The 21234-nt window shown below is 42.0% G+C and overlaps 2 protein-coding genes across 19 annotated transcripts in view; one reads left to right on the forward strand and one right to left on the reverse strand.

Annotated features, from left to right (window-relative positions):
* TRIP12 (thyroid hormone receptor interactor 12) overlaps window positions 1–4434 on the reverse strand; it is a 131173-nt gene extending 126739 nt beyond the window's left edge. For 11 of the 15 annotated variants that reach the window (XM_031452341.2, XM_031452340.2, XM_031452338.2 and 8 more), the window contains exon 1: window positions 4118–4434. The gene's annotated coding sequence lies outside the window, so the exon portion shown is untranslated. Of the gene's footprint in view, window positions 1–3491; window positions 3580–3783; window positions 3900–4117 lie in introns of those variants that run through there. The other 4 variants (XM_031452342.2, XM_031452339.2, XM_031452328.2 and 1 more) reach the window with 3 other exon arrangements.
* A 107-nt stretch (window positions 4435–4541) lies between these two features.
* Window positions 4542–21234, forward strand: part of FBXO36 (F-box protein 36) — an 84527-nt gene continuing 67834 nt past the window's right edge. For all 4 annotated transcript variants that reach the window (XR_004136875.2, XR_004136876.2, XR_004136877.2 and 1 more), the window contains exon 1: window positions 4542–4849. Coding sequence is in view for 1 of the 4 variants with exons in the window: in XM_031452344.2 (XP_031308204.1) it covers window positions 4754–4849 (96 nt within the window). In the remaining 3 variants the exon portion in view is untranslated. The remainder of the gene's footprint in view (window positions 4850–21234) is intronic.

The following is a 21234-nucleotide window of genomic DNA, read 5'->3' on the forward strand; positions in this document are numbered from 1 at the left end:
ATACTAGATGTAATTAAAGAACTGCATTTTTAAAAATCCAGGACATCAGCCAAGTTAAATTTTACTTAAATAAAAATTAAGAGACTGGTTCAGCATCAGCACACCTATTTACCACAAATAACAGCAAGTACCCACCATGTATGCAGAGTAACCTAGCAGACCAGGTAGACACTGCAAAGAACAAACTGCTAGAGGTTTTATGCCTTTCGGAAGTCTGTAATACAGCTGTCTGAACTACACCCAGGCACTAAACAAGAATACACAAACGGAAAGCTAATATTCCACGTTAAGAACTACAAGCACCAAGATTATATAACACTCTACAAATTATATGTATTATATAATATCCCCAAATTCTTACTCTTCCACCCTATCCAGGCACTGATGGCACAGCAGTCAGAAGATGTGAGAGAGACTGTGATCACATAAACCAAACAGCGTCCTGGGGAATCTGCTGGGGCCAAGAACCTTTCCAAGCAGGAAGACTGGCTGCAAAGTCAGAAAGACCAAGCTAACTTTACTGGTCTGGAGTAGGAAGGAAACGGGTGTTATTTTCAATCAGGTTTATGAGTACACCTTCATGCAAAACACAATGACATTTAGATAATCCTTGCCCTCAGGAAGCCTATAATCCAGTCAGGGAAACAAAGGCAACACATGTCAACAAACCTAGCACTGTAATCCCAAAATGAAGTCTATATAGATAACTCAAATAAAAGGAAAAGATCACGGGGTAGAAATTTTTGAGGAAGTGCTCTGAAGGGGCGAGCTGAAGTAAATCTAAAATGATTTAAATGAGGGAAAAGGGCATGTCAGGCTTGCAGCAGCAAGAACTTGAATGAAGATGAAAATCAACAAGCAGGTTGTATTTTCAATGTAGCCCATCAAACTACCTCAGCGAACAGGCCCTACCACAATAAATAATAGGACAATTGGTATCACATTTGCTCAAACAGATCCCCACCCATCCACTTAAAAGAATTAAAAACAAAAAACCCCCCAGATTCTGTAAAGAAAGCAGATCAAGATTCAGAAGTGTTTTTCCTTAATTGTAGTCTCTGATATTAGAAAGTCAATTTCCTAAGAGCCACAAACCAGAATAGGTATTAATTCTACCCACAATAAAAATGCAAAGAAATTTGTCTGAAGTTTCTCCAAACAAAATTAAAAATGTATCGTGAAAACGTAGCATGTGGATGCAAAAAAAAAAAAATTACTGGAACACAAAAATTGGGCCCAAGATCTATTACCCAATGTAGCAGCAATTTCAATGTCAAATTATAAAGTGCTACAGCTTCCCATCTTCAACTACCTTACATCAACACCTCCCACCACCACTACTGATGAAAGCTGTTATCTTTTGTTTAATGACCTCAAAATAGATAATTTTTCTGAAACTAGTGACAATATCTTACACTTATTTATCAGTTTGTCATTTTTCACAGCCATTATATCCACTGGATCTCAAAACCACCCAGTAGGTAAAATGGGGATCCCACTTTACAGATAAAATAAATGGAGACCAGAAAAGGAGTCAGAGAGTAGCTCAAGATCACACAGGTAATTAACTGGCAGTGTTGTGAATTCCCAGGCCAGAATGTGTCTTCTTTGCTAGGATCATGTCCTTTAAACTGGATCATAAAACCATACCCAGGTAACAAATACAGTAAGCTTAAAAGTTAGAATGGAAAAGTAAACATTACTTCAAATTTACTTTGCTAGGTGAAAGCATTGATTTTACCCTGGCCTAGTATCCATTTATCTTAAAAATATTTTTTTGTTTAGCACCTTCAGGAACTCTAACTGCCAGAAGTGCCCCAAAACTTTCGGAAAATAAGTGAAAAATAAAACAAATAGCCTGTTCATGGACACTAAATAATAAATGTCAGCTGAGCAGACTTAAAAACCATTTAAACTCCAGAAAAACTAGGAAGCAAATTGAAACAATGATAATCTTAATTACAGTTCTACCATTCTTATGGATACTGGCACATTCATAGAAAGGCAGAGGTGGACAAAGCCCACAAACCCCAGCTCTCTTCAAGCTTAAAATAAATGAAATAAAAACTCCCCAAACAATTTCACAAAGATGATATAAAAGCCACACTAATTCAATATTTCTGGGGCTGAACACAGAGCAGGGCGTTTGTAGAAGATTTGGAAACTGTGTTTACTATAAAATTCACACTTAATACTGATATCTCTGCATGTTGTAAATATGAAAATAAGCCTCAATAAATCCCTCTGCAATTTACTGTCTCTGAACCTCTGATAATTCCACTCCTCAACCCTAACTGCTTCCCTCCCCCCTGGTGTAAATGCGACACACACAGGCCTCATATATAGGCCTCCTGCCTTTTTCTCTAACAACTAGGACCTTTGTTCCCAGCGTCGGTTTTTTACCCCACTCAATAGCTCTTTCAACTTTCTACCTCATATTTTTGTTTTGAGAGAGGAGATTCTGAGCCTCAACTTTCCGGATCTTTAAGAAACGAAACGCCAAAAATATCTAAAGAGACTGGAGAGGAAGAGAAAGTTAAATACATCAGTGAAGGGCCTACAAAGCAAAGGGAAGCCCCGGGATCGGGTGATCTGGCAGCCCAGGAAAGATCGGGGAACACTGACTAGGAAGGGAGACAGCAGGGGAGCAGTTAGACGTCCACTTGGAACACAGTCGCTGCGCTATTAAACGTCTCCCTCCCCCCCACCACACACACGAACGTTCCCACACTGACACGTCCCCTCCCCCAATTAACGAAGCAATTAAACTATACCCACCGCCAGACACCAAGCTTAAGCTAAACTTCCCCCAGACAAAGTAAAACATTATCAAAAACAAACAAATCTGTCTTTAGGGTTTAGAAGCAGCCCCTTCCGTTCTCTCCTCGCCACACGGGGTAACCTATTCTCTCCCGTCCCCCAGCAGGAGTTCACAGGTCTAAGTTATCCCCCCACCCCACCCCCAATTGGCATGTGTTTTTAAATCTTTTTTCCTCTAGTAAATTTAGGATTTCTCTTATTCTGAGGAAGGGAGCGAGACGGAGAAGGGCAGGATTGGGGATTTCACATCCTTCATTACTTCAGCTCCCCTCTAACTTGTTTCAAAACTAGAAACCCCACTCACTGTGGGGAGGATGGAGAGACGGTGAACTGAATGGACAAACGTTATAATAGGTTTTATGTAATCCACATATAAATAAATTAATCGCCTGACTCGCTTTGAATGCTAATACGATTGGAGTGACAACTGGTCCACCTCCCTCCCACAGGTCCTAACCCCCTCCCCCCAAATTTCCACGCTGATCTATTTAGAAGGATGCTCTGCTCCTTTCCGCCAAGTTTCTCGGCCTCTTTCACGCCCCCTTGCATGCCCCTCTCGGCGTCATCCTCCCTCAGCCTCAACTTCCCACGGCTGAAACAACTGCCCACCGCAGACCCCGTCCCCGGCCTCGCCCGCCCTCAACCGTCCCCCAGGGCAGGAAACCCCTTACTCCGGTCTAAAGTCACTCCGGCCTCTCCCTCCTCTGACCCTCGCTTCCCACAACTGTTGTCACTCGAGCTGCTCCCTAGTTTCCATTTCCGGGCCGTCTCTGGCCCTGGAACCTCCCCTCTCCCGGTTTCCGGGCCCCCTATCCCATTTCCGGGGAACCCTTGCCGTCTTCACACCCCCCACCTGCACTTCCGGCCCCCCACTTTCTCTCTTCCTAGACGCCCTCCAAGCTCCCAAGCCCACTTCCGGCCCCCCCGACCCCCGCCGGACTCCCCAAGACCCGCACGCCTCACCCCAGTTCCGTGAAGGGCCCTCTTCATTGCGGGGGGCCGGAGGGGGGACCCAGAGACCCCCCCGCTCCCGCCCGGCCCCTGTCCCTCCAGCCGTGGTCTCCCTCGAGCGCCTAACCCGTCAACCCCCGGCCCGGTCCTTCCGCGGCCCCGCCGCCGCCACCGCCGCCACCGCCACCGGGAACAGGCCGAGCGGGGGCCGAATCGCGGCGATGACACAACCCGGCTTCCTGGGACTTTCTGTTCCAGCTCCTCCCCCCCCGCCACCCCCCCAACCCCTCAATACAGCCCCCTCCCCCAAGCCTGGCCCCACCGCTAGGAACTGCGCCCCAATTACCTAGTTGGGCCCCAAAGTCTCCGGTCCGGACTCGGTGGCGCGGCAGTAACTTCCACTCGCTCCCCCCACCCCCCCCGGCGGCGGCGGCGGCGGCTCCTCGGGTCCCTACAATTATCAGCTGAGCCGCAGCACCGCGCCCGGCGTGCGCCTCCGCCCGCGCCGCCTCCCTCCCCGCCCGTTCCAACACCCTTGGGGAACTACTTTGCCCACCGACTCCGGCTGACGGGCTCGTGCGCGGGACAGTCCCCGCTGCCTACTCGCGGATCATCACATCGCCCCTCCCTCTCCCACCGCCCGGCTCGACTTCCCCAGCGGCCTGCTATCTCCTCCCGATCCCTTCGAGGGACCAGGAAGGAGAATGTGAAGGTTCGCTTGGTATCCCTCCGCCGGGGTCACCCCCCCTCCCCTCGGTGGTAGCAGGAACTAATTCCCCTTCGGGTCACCGGGGACCTGAAGGTGCAAATTTCACGGCTCAGGGTTCCCTGTGGCCCTTGGGAGAGAGGACAATCACCCTAAGTTAGAAACAGCCCGCCAGCTCAAAAGTAGGGTTCGATTTAAACCAGGGCTTTGGCCCCATGACCCCAACCAGGCCCCGCCCCTTCCTGGTTGTCTTAGCGACGACGGTGGCGTCCAAAGATGGCGTCGTGGCTGCCGGAGACTCTTTTCGAAATTGTAGGACAAGGCCCGCCGCCGAGCAAAGACTATTACCAGTTATTGGTCACCCGGTCCCAGGCAAGTGCGAGCCGCGGTTTACCTTCTCTACTAACTCTCTGCCCGCCCCGGAGGAGCTCTGAACGCGAGCAGCGCTAGGCCGAGAGCGCCTGTGGCCAGCCGGAAGCGCCCGGTCCCAGCTCCGAGCCGGGAGATTTCCCTCGTCACCTCGGCCTGCTCTGCGGGCCCGGCCGCCCGCGGGTCCCTTCCCAACCCTAGCCCGGCTCGTACCGGCGAGCTTTCTTTGCCTCCTCACAACGCCACCCGCTCCCTTCCTGCCACCCGGGGTTCCTACCCGCAGAGTTCCCTCCGCGCGAAAAGAAAAACAGGCGTCCCTGGCTTGCGTGCAGCCTCACCTCAGCGTGGGAAGGAGGGAAAGAAAGACTCAGCCAAGTGTCCCAAGGAGGAGCCGGCAGGGGAGGGGAGAAAGGGAAGATCTCTTTTACAGGGTAGGATTTAATCATGGGGGATTTTAAAAATCTTCTCGTGGTCTTTACGTGTACCAAGGCCACATCAAAACTTCCTTATTTCTAGTAGGAATTGATCGCTGAGAGCTTTCCCCTTACCTTTTTGGAGCCCCTTCTATCCCAGTGAAAGTGTGCGGGGAGTGGTACAAAAATGTTTCAGCTGCTCTGCGCGTCAGCCCCACCCATAATGACATCTGCTCCACAACAATAAGACCGAGGATTATGTTATCGCTAAAGTAACCATCGGCCTATTTTTATGACTACTTTAGCTATTTAAGGTGGGCTTTGTGGATGATTTATTGTGGCCATGAAATGATCAGGTTGAACTGGGCCTCCACGCGGAACTCGTTTCTGATTCCTCTCTGAGCTTACACCTGTCACCGAGATATTCATGCACCTTGCACTTTAATAGATGGTATTCCAATAAAATGAAATTTAGAACTTTGCATATATTTGTATAGTCGTACATATTTAATGTTTCATCAGTTTTTCATGAGCTCTTAAATAAAATAGAGATATTTTATAGCTTCACAAGTATCTTTAAAATAGAAATATATTTTATAGCTAAGATTTATAAATATTACAAGCATAATTTCCGTATTACAAGCGTGATAGCCTGTCAAACTTAAATTTTTAATTGAACACTTTTAAAGAAATTTTTATGCATTTAATTGAAATTTCTTAAATGCTGAAATTTAGGATTGACTATTTTCCATTTGCTTTAAAGTGTATGATCCTAAAAATTCACTTCTAGCATGAATGATTGAAAGCAATCTCTTATCTATTCCTACTTCATTTTTTGTTTTCACCTACCTCAAGTAAGTTAGAATGTTCTCATTTTTACTTTACGTCCTTTTCCATACTTGTTTTTAAAAATTGTTTTTGAGCATTTCTTTTCCTTGAGGGTCTGGTAGTACAAGTGTACTATTCTCTAACGTTAGCCTCAACAAGTTAATACTTGTTTACCTTTTTATTTTAGAAAATGAACCATAGGAGTCCTCTTGGTATTGGTTTTCCCTAAGAATAATTCTGTTGTCCTTCAGACTTTGCTCCCTAATCTAACTTGGGCACATGTCTTCCTCTAACTACTCTGTTTCATGAAATTTTTCCTGCCCCTCCCTACCTCAGGTATTATTTTCTCTTTTTTTTTTTTCTTTCTTTTTTTTTTAACGCATCAAAAATTCTCCTTTATTTCAGGCCCTGTTTTTTCTGTCAATTGCATCTGTGTAAAATTCTTTTCAAGTTCTGAGCCATTTTCTTTTTTTTTTTAATCCACTACAGTTCTACCAGGGAGAGTTAATCTCAAATCTGATTAATTCAATCTCTTTTTAAAGTAAAATTTGTTGTAAAAATAGTAAGCCAAAGAAATAGTCTTTTCAGTCAAGCATCTTGAGAACATGCTATTTTGTAACCACAAGATAATTTTTTTCTAAGTTTCAGCACAGGAAACCAAACATCCAGTTAGAGATGATCTGACATAAATAAGTACTAAAAGACTAGAATTAAATGTATTTTATGAAATGGACTTTTTTTCTCGAGCGACTTTCTAAAATTGATTCTTGTACTTCTTTTCTCTCACTCTCTGCCTTTATTCCCCCAAATGTTGTATATTATCCAGAATATGCTCCAGATTTAAATGGATCCTTCTTTCACTGTGCTTCCCTTTTTTAATTCTTTTTCATTGCTTTTATTTTTACTGGGCTTTAAATCCAAACAGCTGCACATTTGACATGAATTTAAAGGTAGATGTACCTTTCATTAGCATCATACCACCACTGGCATGATCCAAAATATATAAACATTCTACGTTAGTATTCCTTTGCCTTTTTGCTTATGCAGTGACATTAAAGTCATACTTGTATGCTTACAGAGGCACTCCCAGTTAAAAACTTGATGCCATGATTTTTTTTTATTCTTTCAGAAAGGGGATTTACAGAATATAGCCTGGGGTCAGTATAGCTTAATTCTCAAATCTGACCTTAATAATGATAATCCAGAGTCTTAGAAAAATCAGTGTACTGCTTCCTAAGTCAGAGATTTACGCAATTATTCTTAGTCTAGTTTTAGTAGTATGTATAGTATGCTGGGTTCTAATTCTTTGGAAACTAGTCGATGTATAAGTTAGGGCTGGAAAGAATCTTCAGTATTATTTAGGCCAGCTTCTAAGAAAATCTTAAGTTGTGTTCCTGAATAAAGATCTTTTCCTTAATTTTAATGAGCAACTTGTCATTTACTATGGGGATGCAAAATATAGGAAGATTCCTGCCTTCAAAGAATTTATCATTCCTTCAACAAATGTTGAAATCTTTTATATGCCAGGTACTGTTCTACTTTCAGGGAATCATCAGTGAACCAAACAAAGTTACTCCTCTCATGAAGCATATAATCTAGTAGGGAGAATATAGTTAGTGATTTGATTTATATAAACACTCAAATGGTTTAACTTTTGTTTTAAGTCCAAAGGAAGTTCTTGAGCAATTGCCAAGTTAATGAATAGCGCAAACATATTAAGATGTATGAGTACAGAGGAAGCAAAAATCATTTTAGACTATGAGGTCCAGGAGGGTACTATTAAAAGTATTTTACTCTTGAAATTCTGTCTTATTTGCCCTCTCTAAATGAAAGTGTTGCTTAAGGTGGTCAGAACTGGTGACTTAGGTTTAATGTGACAAATACGGGGAAACTGTTAGAAACAGTAAACATGTGCTAAGTAGATGAGAGTTGGCAGACATAACCTCTGACACCTAATAACACAGGTGTTTGCCCCAAGAGCACAAATATGTTATAGTCACTCCAGCAGCTAAAAGAAGGAACTGGATAATAGATTAGTCTTATGTTATCTATCTCATTAAATCCTACTCAAAACTCCAAAAAGATACCTGAAGCTACTGTCATCTGAAAAAAAAAAAAAAATCCAAAAGCTCTCTCCCCAAAAGTGACAAGTATTTTTGACATGCTTTAGAGCTGTAGCACGGATAAAGTGAAAACATCTGAGGTTCCAGGCCGGCCTGTGACAGGAAACTGTCATCTCAGTGACTTTTGAGAAAGGAATTGAAGAAAACTAGACTTAGAGGTAGACTTCACAGCATAGAATTGTGCTAGGGTCACTTCAAGCCACAGACCAATTTGAAAGATTTGAAATTTAGTACAGTCTGAAAAAAAAATGTTAATACATGCACCCCAGCAAATCCTATCTAGGATTTCATATATCCAAAGCTGCTTTCACATGTGTACGAGGGTGTGTGAGCAAGAATGTTCACCAAAGTAAAATAATTGTAAGAACATCTTGGTATAGACTATTTAGTCTTTTTAAAGAGATGAGATGAAGCTCTCATTTATTCAGACCAAATGAAATCTTAAGCAAGGAAAGCAAGTTGCTGGGTTAAACATAGTATGATCCCATTTACAAAAGAACAACAACAGTTTTATTTTCTTTTAAATAAATGTTAGAGTTAAAAGGTAGAGTGATTCGTTCTTAAGGATGGAGTTACGGATTGCTTTCACTTTCTGCATGACATATTTCTGAAAGATCTGAATTTTTCTACAGTAATATTTTTATAATCAGAGAAAAGCAGTAAGGATTTTAAATGAAAATGTACATGGATAACTTAACTTTGATAAGTTGCCCTGCTCTGTGGATCAGCTTCTGCCTGTCTCAACAGCACCCCCTTTAAGCCACGTCCCATACTAAATCATGGGCAGCACTGATAATTGTGTCACCAAAGGTCGTGCTGTGTTTTCCTTTTGGGGGGAGTGGTGGCGGATTATTCTCATTCTACAAATTTAAAGGAGGTGCAAAATGGGTTAATGGTTGCTTGTAAAAATTCAAGGAAATTTTAGTGTCTGGAAACTCCTGACCTTACTTCTTTGCTTTTATTTTTTGTTTTCAATCTAGGTAGTAATTACTTTTGAGAAACTAAAGGATTGCCATCCCTTGCCTTGTTGGGTGTGAGATGAGATCATATTAATGAACTAAAAGAGAGATGAGGAGAATAAGATGGGCAAAGGTAGTTTACTGAATAGATATATTCGCCTTCCAGTAAAGCTTAAAGAACAGAATTTCTCAAGTAATTGAAATCATATTAAATAGACACCAAGGAGGGTGGGTAGAGCTCAGTGGTAGAGCACATGCTTAGCATGCACGAGGTCCTGGGTCTTAGTACCTCCATTAAAAATAATAATAATAAATAAATAGACACCAGATGGCACATTTCAGGAGCTGGTTAGGATACAGTCAACTTGATGTTAGGATGGTATTTTCCCAGGGGACCCAGGAACCGCTAAATCATGCTCTGTCCTAGCCCTGCCCCCCACATAGGGTCTCCAAGTCACATACATGGAGGAGGGAAAGCAGAGGAGAGTAAACGGATGTGGCTCTGCAAACTCTTTCCTTGTCCTTAGTGGAACTTTCCCGCTGATGGAACTTCACAGCCAAGCTGCCCGTTCCGCCTGCTGGCCCCCAGCCACAGCCAAAACGTTTCTACAGAGAAAATACTACTGCTGCTCTTTTTAAAGTCCAAAGGTCAGCAGAATGCCTGCATTTGCTTGGTTTCCTCTTCCCCACTGCTTGAGGCCCAACTCACCCTCCTCTTCTTCAGCTGTCTCTCAAAAGCCCTCATTTGTTCCTCTGCCAGTAGAGATGGGCTTTTCCCTCCTTCGCCGCATTTTAGAAGTTTCAGCCCAACCCTGCACAAGGCCCGCATCCAGGAATGTTTTGGTGTTTCTGATGGCAGCACCTGCAGCCACCCTGCCGTGCAGGCTCTACCAGGTGTTCGTGCCTCCTGCATTATGCCTCTGCCGTTCCTCGTATCTGACACCTCAGAAAAATGATGCCCAGCCTGTGACAATCCAGGATGGGCCCCATTAGAGTTGTGACATCGCTTTTAATCATAAATTCATATTCCTTTTAATTTTTTCAAATGGCCTGTGGCACTTTATGGGGTAGAGAGGTAAAATAATACAAGCAAGGTGATTAAACTTTTAAAAATAACAATATTCTGTACTTTATTGTAACCTGGTCATCAAATGACTCTGAAATCCTCATTTCGAAATTACATGACAACTTCTCCCAGGTAAATGGTTCGTTCAGCATCTCTGAGCGCCTCCTCAACCTGGGCAGTTAATTTGGTCTCACCCTCCATTGACACAGATTTGCCTCCTAATTATATGGGGCAGTAGAGCACTTAATTGGGAGTCACTGAGTCATGGATCCTTTCATTCCTCCTGCTAGTCTGCACGCTCTTGACCTGGGGCAAGACACTTAATTTGTCTGGGCCCTAGTTGCTTCATCAACATAATAAGGTTACTAGTCTTAAGAGATCAGTAACTAAGGTTCAGTCCATCTCTGAAATGTTCTTTCAGATGAAAGTAATGTTTGTCCCTGGAAAAAGCACTGAATTTTTTTTTTCTTTTTTTAGAAAAATTGAGTTTGCATGGTAGGTTCTGTATTAGTAGCTACATGACCTGGTGTAAGTCTTCACCTGCCTGAGGTTTCATTTCCCCATCTGTAAAATGAATAATTCCACCCATGGCTCCTTCACAGATAATGGTGAGCACCAAAAATATATAAAAAGCACTCCAGGCCACTGTTCCTCAAAGAGAGGTCATGATCAAATAAGATGGGAAAATCCTGGGTTCAACACAATTCTGTTTGCTTTTCTTCTCCGAAATTTCTCAGAGGTTTTAAAATCCTGCTGTGCAGCATGAGTCTCTGAGAGGAAACTGTAGCAGGAGCACTTCCTACTCATGAGCCCCCCACTCCCCAACCCCTTTTCTCTGAGCATCTCAGAGTCTGTGGTTCTGGGGAATGCCCTTTGGAAAACAGCCAGCAGTGCGCCTGGTACTGAAGAAATGTTTGTTAAGTATTTATGTTGCATTATCTTCTCTCAGTGCCAAATCAATCAAACTTCACTTTAATGTGAAAATGACTGAAGTAACTAATTAGTCATCTCACGGCTGTGTTTTTTTTTTTATTATTGTTATTATCATCAGCTTATATTTCCACAGACATACCTATTGATGTTTTGATTGGGATTGTAATGAATGTATAGATCCATGTGGGGTGAATTGGCATCTTTACAATATGAGGTTTCCAATCCACAAATACAGTATATCCTTCCTTTTAGAATTTTTTAGGTGTGCTTTAATTTTGCTCAAAGATTTCTTACAGTGTGGAAATTTTACATATATTTTGTTAGAATTCTAGGTGTTTGAATTTTTTTATTCTATTGTAAGTTAAATTCCTTTTTACAATTATATTTTACATTTGGACCTAGTAATAAAAACACAGTCGATTTTTGCTTCTGGTAAGTTTCCTCTCATCTGGTGATCTTGCTAAGTCACTAACACTAATAATTTATAATTCTTTAATTTTTTTCTTCCAGTTTTATTGAGATGTATTTGACATACAGCCCTGTATAAGTTTCAGGTATACAGCATACTGATTTGACTGACATACATTACAAAATGATGACCACAGTAAGTTTAGTGAACATCCATCATCTCATATCAATACAAAATAAAAGAAAAAGAAAAAAATTTTTCCTAGCAATGAGAACTTTTAGGATTTACTCTATTAACAACTTTCATATATAAGATATAGCAGTGTTAATATATTATGTTGTATATTACATCCCTAGTACTTATCTCATAACTGAAAGTTTGTACCTTTTGGCTACTTTCATCCAATTCCCCTTCCCCAGAGTCCCTGCCTCTGGCCACCACAAATCTGATCTCTTTTTTCAGTAAGTTTGTTGAAGTATAGTTTACTTACAACACTATGTTAGTTCCTAGTGCACAAAATAGTGATTCTATATTTCTGCACATTACAAAATAATGACCATGATAAGTCTAATTACCATCTGTCCCCTTACAGAGATAATATTACATTATTATTGACTATATTCCCACTCCGTACATTTCATCCCTGTCACTGATTTATTTTGTGACTAAAAGTTTGTACCTCTCAATTTCTCTCACCTATTTCATTCAGCCCCCCATCCCTCTCCCCTCTGGCAACCACCTGTTTGTTCTCTATATGTATGATTTTCTGTTTCGTTATATTTGTTCATTTGTTTTGTTTTTCAGATTCCACATGTAAGTGAAGCCGTAGGTATTTGTCTTTCTCTGACTTATTTCATTTAGCATAATACCCTCTGGATCTATCCATGTTGTCACAGATGGCAAAATTTCGTTCTTTTTTATCGCTGAGTAATATTCCACTGTGTGGGTGTACATATACCATATCTTCTTTATACATTCATCTGTTGATAGGCACTTAAGTTGCTTCCATATCTTGGCTATTGTGAAGAATGCTGCAGTGTACATAGCGGTGTATATATCTTTTCAAATTAGTGTTTTTGTTTTCTTTTGAAAAATACCCAGAAGTGGAATTGTTGGATCATATGTTAGTTCTATTTTAATTTTTTGAGGAACTTCCATACTGTTTTCCATAGTGACTGCAACAATTTACTTCCCACCAGCAGTGCACGAGGATTCCCTTTTCTCTACATCCTCACCAGTGCTTGTTATTTGTTGTCTTTTTGATGATGGCCATTCTGACAGATATGAAGTGATATCTCATTGTGGTTATGATTTGCATTTCCCTGATGATGAGTGATGTTGTGCATCTTTTCGTGTGTCTGTTGACTGTCTGTACATCTTCGGGAAAATGTCTTTTCAGGTCCTCTGCCCATCTTTTAATTGGGTTATTTGGTTTTTTTGTTTCTGTTTTTGTTTTTTTACCTTTACTTTTTTTTTATTGAAGTATAGTCAGTTTACAATGTGTCAATTTCTGGTGTACAGCACAATGCTTCAGTCCTACATGAATATACATATATTCATTTTCATATTCTTTTTCACCATAAGCTACTACAAGGTATCGAATATAGTTCCCTGTGCTATACAGTATAAACTTGTTTAGCTATTTTATATATACCAGTCAGCATCTGCAAATCTCAAACTCCCAATTTATCCCTTCCCACCCTCTTCCCCCTTGGTAACCATAAGGTTTTTTTCTATATTTGTGAGTCTGTTTCTATTTTATAAATAAGTTCATTTGTCTTTTTTTTTTTTCCGTTGGATTATCTTTTTTTTTTTTTTTAATATTCCACATATGAGTGATGTATGGTATTTTTCTTTCTCTCTCTGGTTTACTTCACTTAGAATGACATTCTCCAGGGCCATCCATGTTGCTGCAAATGGCATTATTTTATTTTTTATGGCTGAGTAGTATTTCATTGTATACATACACCACAACTTTTTTATCTAGTCATCTGTCACTGGACATTTAGGTTGTTTCCATGTCTTGGCTTTTGTAAATAGTGCTGCTATAAACATTGGGGGGGGGTTATTTGTTTTTTATTGTTGTTGGGTTGTAAGAGTTCTTTGTATATACTGGATATTAACCTCTTATCTGATATAGTTTGTACATATCTTCTCCCATTCAGTTGGCAGCTTTTTAGTTCTGTTGATAGATTCCTGTGCAAATGCATTTTGGTTTGATGTAGTCCTATTTGTTTATTTTCGGTTTTGTTTCCCTTGCCTGAGGAGACAGATCCAAAAAAAAATATTGCTAAGACCCATGTCAAAGAATGTACTGCCTAAAAGAATTTATAATTCTTTCAGATTTCCTGACACATTCATGTCATCTCAGAATAATGACATATATTTCTTCTTTCCTAATCTTCATGTCTTCTTTATCCTTGCCTTACTGCAGTGGCTAAGATTTCCACCAAAATGTTGAAGAGAAATAATACCAGGCATTCCTATCTTGTTCCTGGACTTAGGAGGAAGGCTTTCAATATTTCACTATAAAGTATGATGTTTCCTGTAAGTTTTTTAAACTCAGATTAACTATATCTCCTTTTATTTCAAGTTTGTTAGTTTCTATTTTGACTGGATAGTGAATTTTATTTTTAAAAAACCAAAACCAAAAAAAACCCAAACTTTGGTTAGACACTAAAATTTGCTGTTTTTCTCCAAATCTTTCTTCAGATCATTATAAATTGTGTGTTTCCAGGCTCTGGGACCACTGTGCTCACCATTGCTAAGTAACACCCATCCCTTTCCCATGGCATTGCTACACACTTGGCCCCAGTCACCTGGGTGACTTCCTGTTGGTCTCCCCACATCCAAATCCAGTCCCCTTCTTTGAGTCTCATCTAAAATGCTCACTTGACATTTCAAATCAGTGGGGAAATGGAGAACTACTCCATAATTATTGTGACAGTTGGCTATCAAATTTGTCACAAAAATAGAAAAAATTAAGTAAATCCCATCTCATACTGTGCATTTAAAAATGTGTACTCTCATACTACCTATAAAAATCTTATATGGGTTGAAGAGCTAAATGCTGTATACACCAACACGCACTATGAAACTACCATATGTAAATAAGTGAATGTTTTTTTAATGTGGAGGTGAAGCCTATGCAGTATTCTGAATCTGAAAGCTGTAATGGAAAAGAATGGCAGATCAAGTACATTTAAAATAAAATTTTATTTTGAGAATGATACTTAAAATGAATAAATTACCTGGGAGAAAATGTTGGCCACATATTTACGAGGCAGAGGGCTAATATGCTCTGTATCCAAAGGTGATCAGTCTTACAAATTAGTAAGAAAGCCTCATGGAGAAATAGGCAGAAGAGATGGACAGTCACCTGAAGAAATACATATGACAAGTAAACATGAAAGATACGTACTAGCAACCTTACTAAGTGATCAAGGAAATATAATTTAAAACCACAAGATACCAATTTTTCCACTGGCAAAAATTGAAACCATTCAGGTTGTCAAGGCTGTGAGAGCAAGGGCTTCTCTCAAGAAGCTTGCAGGCTATGGGGAGACAGACAAACAGACTACAGCACGGTGACCTGTGCGGCAGAGATGTGAGCTTTCTGGGGGGAGCACTGGAGAGAATCCTGAGTAGCAGGTGGTGGTCAGGGCAGACTTCAGGGGGACTAGATGTGAGCTGAGACCAAGACAAGGAAGAGGTGGGGACAGTCCTGTGGGCCCAGGATGTGCAAGCACAGAGCTTGTTCCCCTGGATGTTAAGGAAGAAAACCTGGGTGGGGACCACCAAGAAGCAGCCGGGGAGCAGATCAGGAAATGCCTGGTGAATTGAGAATTAAGACTGGATTCAGCCAGTCAGTGATTTTCAAATTACCCTTTGGTTTTGCAAATAAATGCACTTATGAGGTTCCACAAGCATTTTATTCAAATCTCCTCTCTGGGAATATTTTTCACTAATTTAAAACTTGTAATACAAAAGAAATATAAACACCTTCAAATGTTTTATATACCAAATTTTATCATCTTGTGCTTCCAAAAATCGAGATGAACATGTTTTGGTACAGGCCACAGAGAAAAGCATCTGTCATCGCTGTAAATACTGTAGAATGTCTTACAAATGTGTCATTGTTTGGGAAGGCTGAGTTCTGACCAACCCTCTGGATTCATGCCTGTACAAGGCAGGTATAATCAGGGCAGAGAGTAAGCCTGAAAATCAGATATTCCAGCTCAGAACAGAACCTTAAACCACTGACAGTTCACAAAAACGCCTTGTGATAGTGACATCAAGCTAGAGAGGGTCTTAACACATAGTAATTTTCAGTACTTTTTGTCTGAAGTTGGCATTTGTGATAAGGAGACAAGAATTTGTTAGATAATTGTTAATCATCCAACTCTGAAACAGAAGTCTTAACTACTCTTAGTTTTTTGGATTTTCTGGATCCTTTGAAGAGTACATATTCTAAAATCAGCCATGTGAATTTTTAAAAAATGATTTCAATTCATTCATCCAACAAATATTTGAGTGCCTTCTGCCTACCAGGTGCTACTGGGTGCTGTGCCAAGCACTGAGGATACAGTAGGGTGCAAAAGTTCATGTTCTCCGCCCTCATGGAGCTAGATGCTGATGAGATAAACACATAAGCCAAACTAAGATGTCAACCAAACCAGATGCCAACCGTGGGAAGTGCTGTCAAGGAGGGACACCCAAGTGCCTGAGGATGTGTCTGGTCAGGGAGGTCAGGGAAGGCTCTCCAGAGGAAGTGAAGCTTGATCTGCGATCTGGAAGATTTGGTTAGTGGAACGGCCAGTGTAGAGAGAGGGCAGAGAGCAGGGTGCTGAGGCCATGCTGGCTTCTAGTTTGTCCGGATACTGAGAGAACCAGAGGCCATTGGTTTGTTAAGAGGATGAAGTGGCTGGCATGCTATATCCCGATGACTGTGTGACACACTTTTTTTACATCGTAATAGCTCCAAAATCAAAGTTTAATTAGCATTTTTTCTTTCTGAGCTAGACATAAAATAATGATACAACTTACAGTCAATGGCATTTTAGAGTTGATGAAGTATGGTAATCAGGTTTGCATTTTTAAAAGATTACTCTGGATATAATGTGGAGGACAGACTTATGATTATCTGCATGGGGATCAGGGTTTTCCTTATAGTAAAATGCAGAATTGACTACTGCTGCTGAGTAACACGAGTATTCCTTTCACCTATTATTTCACTGCTGAATTTCAAAGTTCTCTTTTTATCAGATTAGTTTTTTTGTTCTCATTAACTTGATAATAAGTAAATACTATTAATCTGAACTTATAAAAAGATCTACATAAAATACCCCTTTTATTCAATAGATAAACCTAAATCGATACAAATATAAATATAAAAATCTTACACAGAATGTCCCTCAATAAAAGGGTTCTGCTACAAAAAACTATGAAAACAAGTGTTCTAGGTAATAGGGATCCACTGAGGATTTTTGCAGAGGAGAATGACGTTGAAGCTGCCAGATGGACTGAACTGTGACTTTGGCCCCAGCGATGAGGAAGAAATGGGGGAGAGTGCAGTGGGCAATGAAATTCTTGAAATGGTCTCATTTTCTTACCCCCACCAAAAAAATATGGAGACAATACTTTCTATCTTATAATAACCCTTTAAGGGTTTTATAAAGTAAGATAGACAGATTATTGACAATTTCCTTCCCTACCTTACACTATCTTGGTAGGTTCCTCTAGTTCCAAGATGAGTCTTTCTCCTCTGTAAGACCTTTAAAATGTCTCTCGCATTTTTTTAAGGGAGAGGTTAGTGTTCAAAAGAAAAACTGAATACAAGTTCAGACCTGTTTATGCTGACCTCGGTCTCCGGGGCTGCCTCCAGCTCCTCCGTTACGCTCATCCTCACCGTCATTCCTTCCTGAAGTTGTTACCCAAGGTTCTCTCTTGCTTAAAGACAGAGGCCATCTCGGCCTGTACAAGCTTTTACCAAGTTTCCACGTGAGACGCTCTAAAGAACCTCAGAGGCAGTAGGGCAGATTTTTAGTGCTTTAGCTTTTTGCCTACTGTACCATGTTATTTTTTCTAATTAGTAGACCTTATTTAAGCAGTGACTAAAGAATCTTAAAACAAGTGAAACAAAAATCATTCCTCTATATTACCTTTGAATACAGAATTTTTTTAAACCTTTTTTCTATTTTTTTTGGAGGGAGGTTAGTAACACCAAGACTGCTTTATTAATAAGCACCAGCACTAGGAACATTTGGTGAATACACGAACACACAGTAGGCACATCCTCGTCATAGTGTTCGCTGCAGTTATATGCCTTTCACAGAAGGATTGTGCGTTTGGGAGTAACTCTGCTGAAACAGTTAGTATGTGTCTGATTTGCAATTGTTTAACCCATGTAGGTATTTGTTATGGGTTGAATTGTGTTCTCCCCCAAAAATACATGTTGACATCTTAGCCCCATTACCTCATATAGTGACATTATTAAGAAATAGGATTATTGCATGTGTTACTAGTTATGTAGGGTGGGTCCAAATCCAAAATGACCTATGTCTTTATGAGGAGACAGCCCTGAGAAGACAGACACACAAGGTGATGTCATGACCAGGGCAGACCCAGAGTGATGCAGACAGGGATTGCAAAGACTGCTGGCAAACTGCAGAGGCTCGGAAGAGGCACAGGAGGACTCCTCTACCGGCCGCAGAGGGAGCATGGCTCTGCCAGCACTGTGATTCCAGACCTCTAACCTCCAGAAGTGTGAGGCAATAAAGTTCTGTTGTTTGAAGCCACCTAGTTTGTGGTAATGTGTCACAGCAGTCCTAAGAAACTAATAGATTATGTGAGGATACTGATGGCCACCTGCTCGACTCACCTGAATCGGTGGGTGGGAAGTACCGTTGTCTGGATGCATCAGTCATTGCATGTCTGAGCCCCGTCTGAGATGTCACCATGGGTAGTGGGCCACCCCCTGCCCCTCCCCGTGCACAATTAATTGGACCAAGATGGACACCTGTCTCTAGGCCAGTTGCTCCATTGGCTAACCAGCAGCCACGTGACTTGTGTGGCCTAGGGTGAAAAGATGAGCCTTCTCTTGAAAATTTGGACTAAGAGACTCAAAGGGATGTGGTCAGTTAGCTGCAGGGAACTGAAATACAAAGGTAAAGAGGGAGCTTGAAGAGACCATTCTTAACTGCGTGCAAGCTACTGGCCAAGAGAGGAGCAAAAAACAAGACACCCAGAGAAGGAACATGACCTTGGGTGGGTGTGGTGAGAGGAGGGGGCATGAAGCTTGGCTTTTGGGGTGTGGCTGAGTTAGCAAGTTGCCACTCATTCTCACCTTTTGGTAAAGAACTCAACTTTTAGATGGGCTCAAAGCTGCCCAGCCAGTAGACAGCATGACTCACCTTCCTGGAAGCTTGCTGTGACCTTGAACTTCTTCAGGACTTGGAGGAGGGGGTGGGGGCAGGGAGAGGGCATGAGCCTCTCCAGCTGGCTGCTTAGAATTAAAGTCGGGCCAGAGATAGATGGATTCTGGGAGTCTACCCAGCCCCGACGCCACCCTGGCACAGCACCTGGGCTCCTGAGAGCACAGGAGACTGCACTCTGCCCTGACCACGTTCTGTCCCTTTCATTCTTTTCCTTCCCATTTGTCTTTACCTTCCCTGCATGATAGTGTCGGTCAGGTCCTCTGAGTTCCTCTGGGTTCCTCATCTCACTAAATGCAGCAAGTCTTCATCATGAGGAAGCACCTGGAGACAACGATGGGGGTCCTAGCAGCTCAGCCACGTATCCGAGGCTTGAGGACCAGCGGGTCCCAGGCGCCCCAGGACAGCCAGGTGGGAGGGACTGCAGCTCTGGTCCAGCTTCACCCCACAGCACAAGTCCACTGGGTCTTACCTGCTCCTCTCCCGGAGTGCCTGACCACTCCATCTCCCTCCCTGTCCGTCGGTCTCCATGTCCTTCTGTTTATCCTGCCCTACCAACCGCTCAGTTCTGGGCCTCAAGTTCCATTTCCTCTAGAGAGAGGATCTCGTGTTTTCATTCAGCCAGTTGTCCCTGTTGGGGAGCCTTTGCCTACCAGACCTCCTCATTGGCCAGTCAAGCCCATTATATTGCCTGTCCTTAGAACACATGTTAAGAGCTGATGTTTTTGCCCCCAGCACCTGTCTCCCTTCTTGTGGTAACAGTGCCCTGATGCTCCTCAGAAGAAACCACGCCTCCCTCACCCTCCCTGCACGTGGTCTGAATAGCTGGGCCCACCATTGCCGATGGCCAGCGTGACTCAGAGAACTCAGTCCAAGCCAGTCCAAGCCAATGAGGTGCTGAGACAGTTGAGAAAGGAACGTTCCCTTTACCTCTGCTGGAGCTGAGGTGCTGTGAGCCCGGAGCTGCAAGCAGCCTTCTTGCCACCAGGCACGACCTGCCTGTGGGTGCAGCCAACCCGGAGGGGGAAGGCTCCGGGCGGTCAGAGAGCGACCAGGTCTTCGTGGCATCGTCTGTAGCTTCTGGAACCTGCTAGGCCTACAGCTGTGTACGCCAGTGAGGTTCTCCTTTTCACTCAAACCAGGTCGAGAGGGTTTTCCATCACCTAAAACTGAAACCATCCTGACTGGTCCAGGTCAGACGGCCACCTTGGTCCAATCAACAGTGGCAGGTGTGGCAAGCTGCTGTCACCTGTAGAGCAAAGTGTGCTCGAGGAGGGTCAGCCCCAGAGACGGCAGCCGTGGGCGAGACCAGCATTTTGAAGCTCAGTGTCTCTAACGTGAATAAGGGTGTGCAAGGCAAAGTCAGCTGGTTATTATTATAAGACAAAAATTAAATTAAAAAAATGAAATAGCAGGCAGGTAGGTATGTATAGCGTGCAGGAGCCTTGGTCCATTGGCAGCTTTGCTGGCACACTGTGGGCTGTGTGCTTGGACCTGGACAAAATACTGATGTGGACCGCTCCCACGATGTGCTCATAAGAACTGCATGCGGTTGTATGTGTTGAATAAAGATGCCGGATGCAGAGTAGTGTGTGTTTTCTGAATTAAGTTCTTCCCACCCTCTTTTCTCAAAAACTACCTCTTCCATATGCTCCACGCTAGAGACCAGCTATGTTTGAGGAATCGAAGTGCAATCAAAAATGAAGCTAGCAAAAACAAAGGAGGTATTTGTGTCAATGTTCTAAGCAAGTTTACATTTCGCCATAAAAATGCTTGTATTTACTTAACAGTCCCATTTATGATTTTCCAGTGGTTTTATTACAATATTCCAACTAGGAAGATAGTATCACTTTTTTAAACACAAGGTTATCAAATGAGTTGCTTAAAGCAAAAAGAATTCTTTTATTAGTACCTAAAAGTCCTAGATTATGTTACTATTTTAATTATGAAAGAGAAAACTGAATTTCTTCTAAAGACTAGCAAAACTCATATTTTTAAGTGTAATAAAATGGAGAATTTGGATTATTCAGAAAAGAAACTTTAAAATAGAGCTTTGGAGATTTATGAGCTGTAGTTTGAAATGGGTTTAGACAGCTAAAAATCATTGTTTGTTAAGAAGAAAAATAATCAAATGAGGGTGAACATGTTTTTTACTGTTCTATTTTAGATGAGAAGCAGCGAGCAATTTTGGCAGCGCCGTAAACTGAGTGGAGGGGGAGTGGTG

This window comes from Camelus dromedarius, chromosome 4, assembly GCF_036321535.1.
Source record: "Camelus dromedarius isolate mCamDro1 chromosome 4, mCamDro1.pat, whole genome shotgun sequence".
In the NCBI taxonomy this organism is placed as follows: Eukaryota; Metazoa; Chordata; class Mammalia; order Artiodactyla; family Camelidae; genus Camelus; species Camelus dromedarius.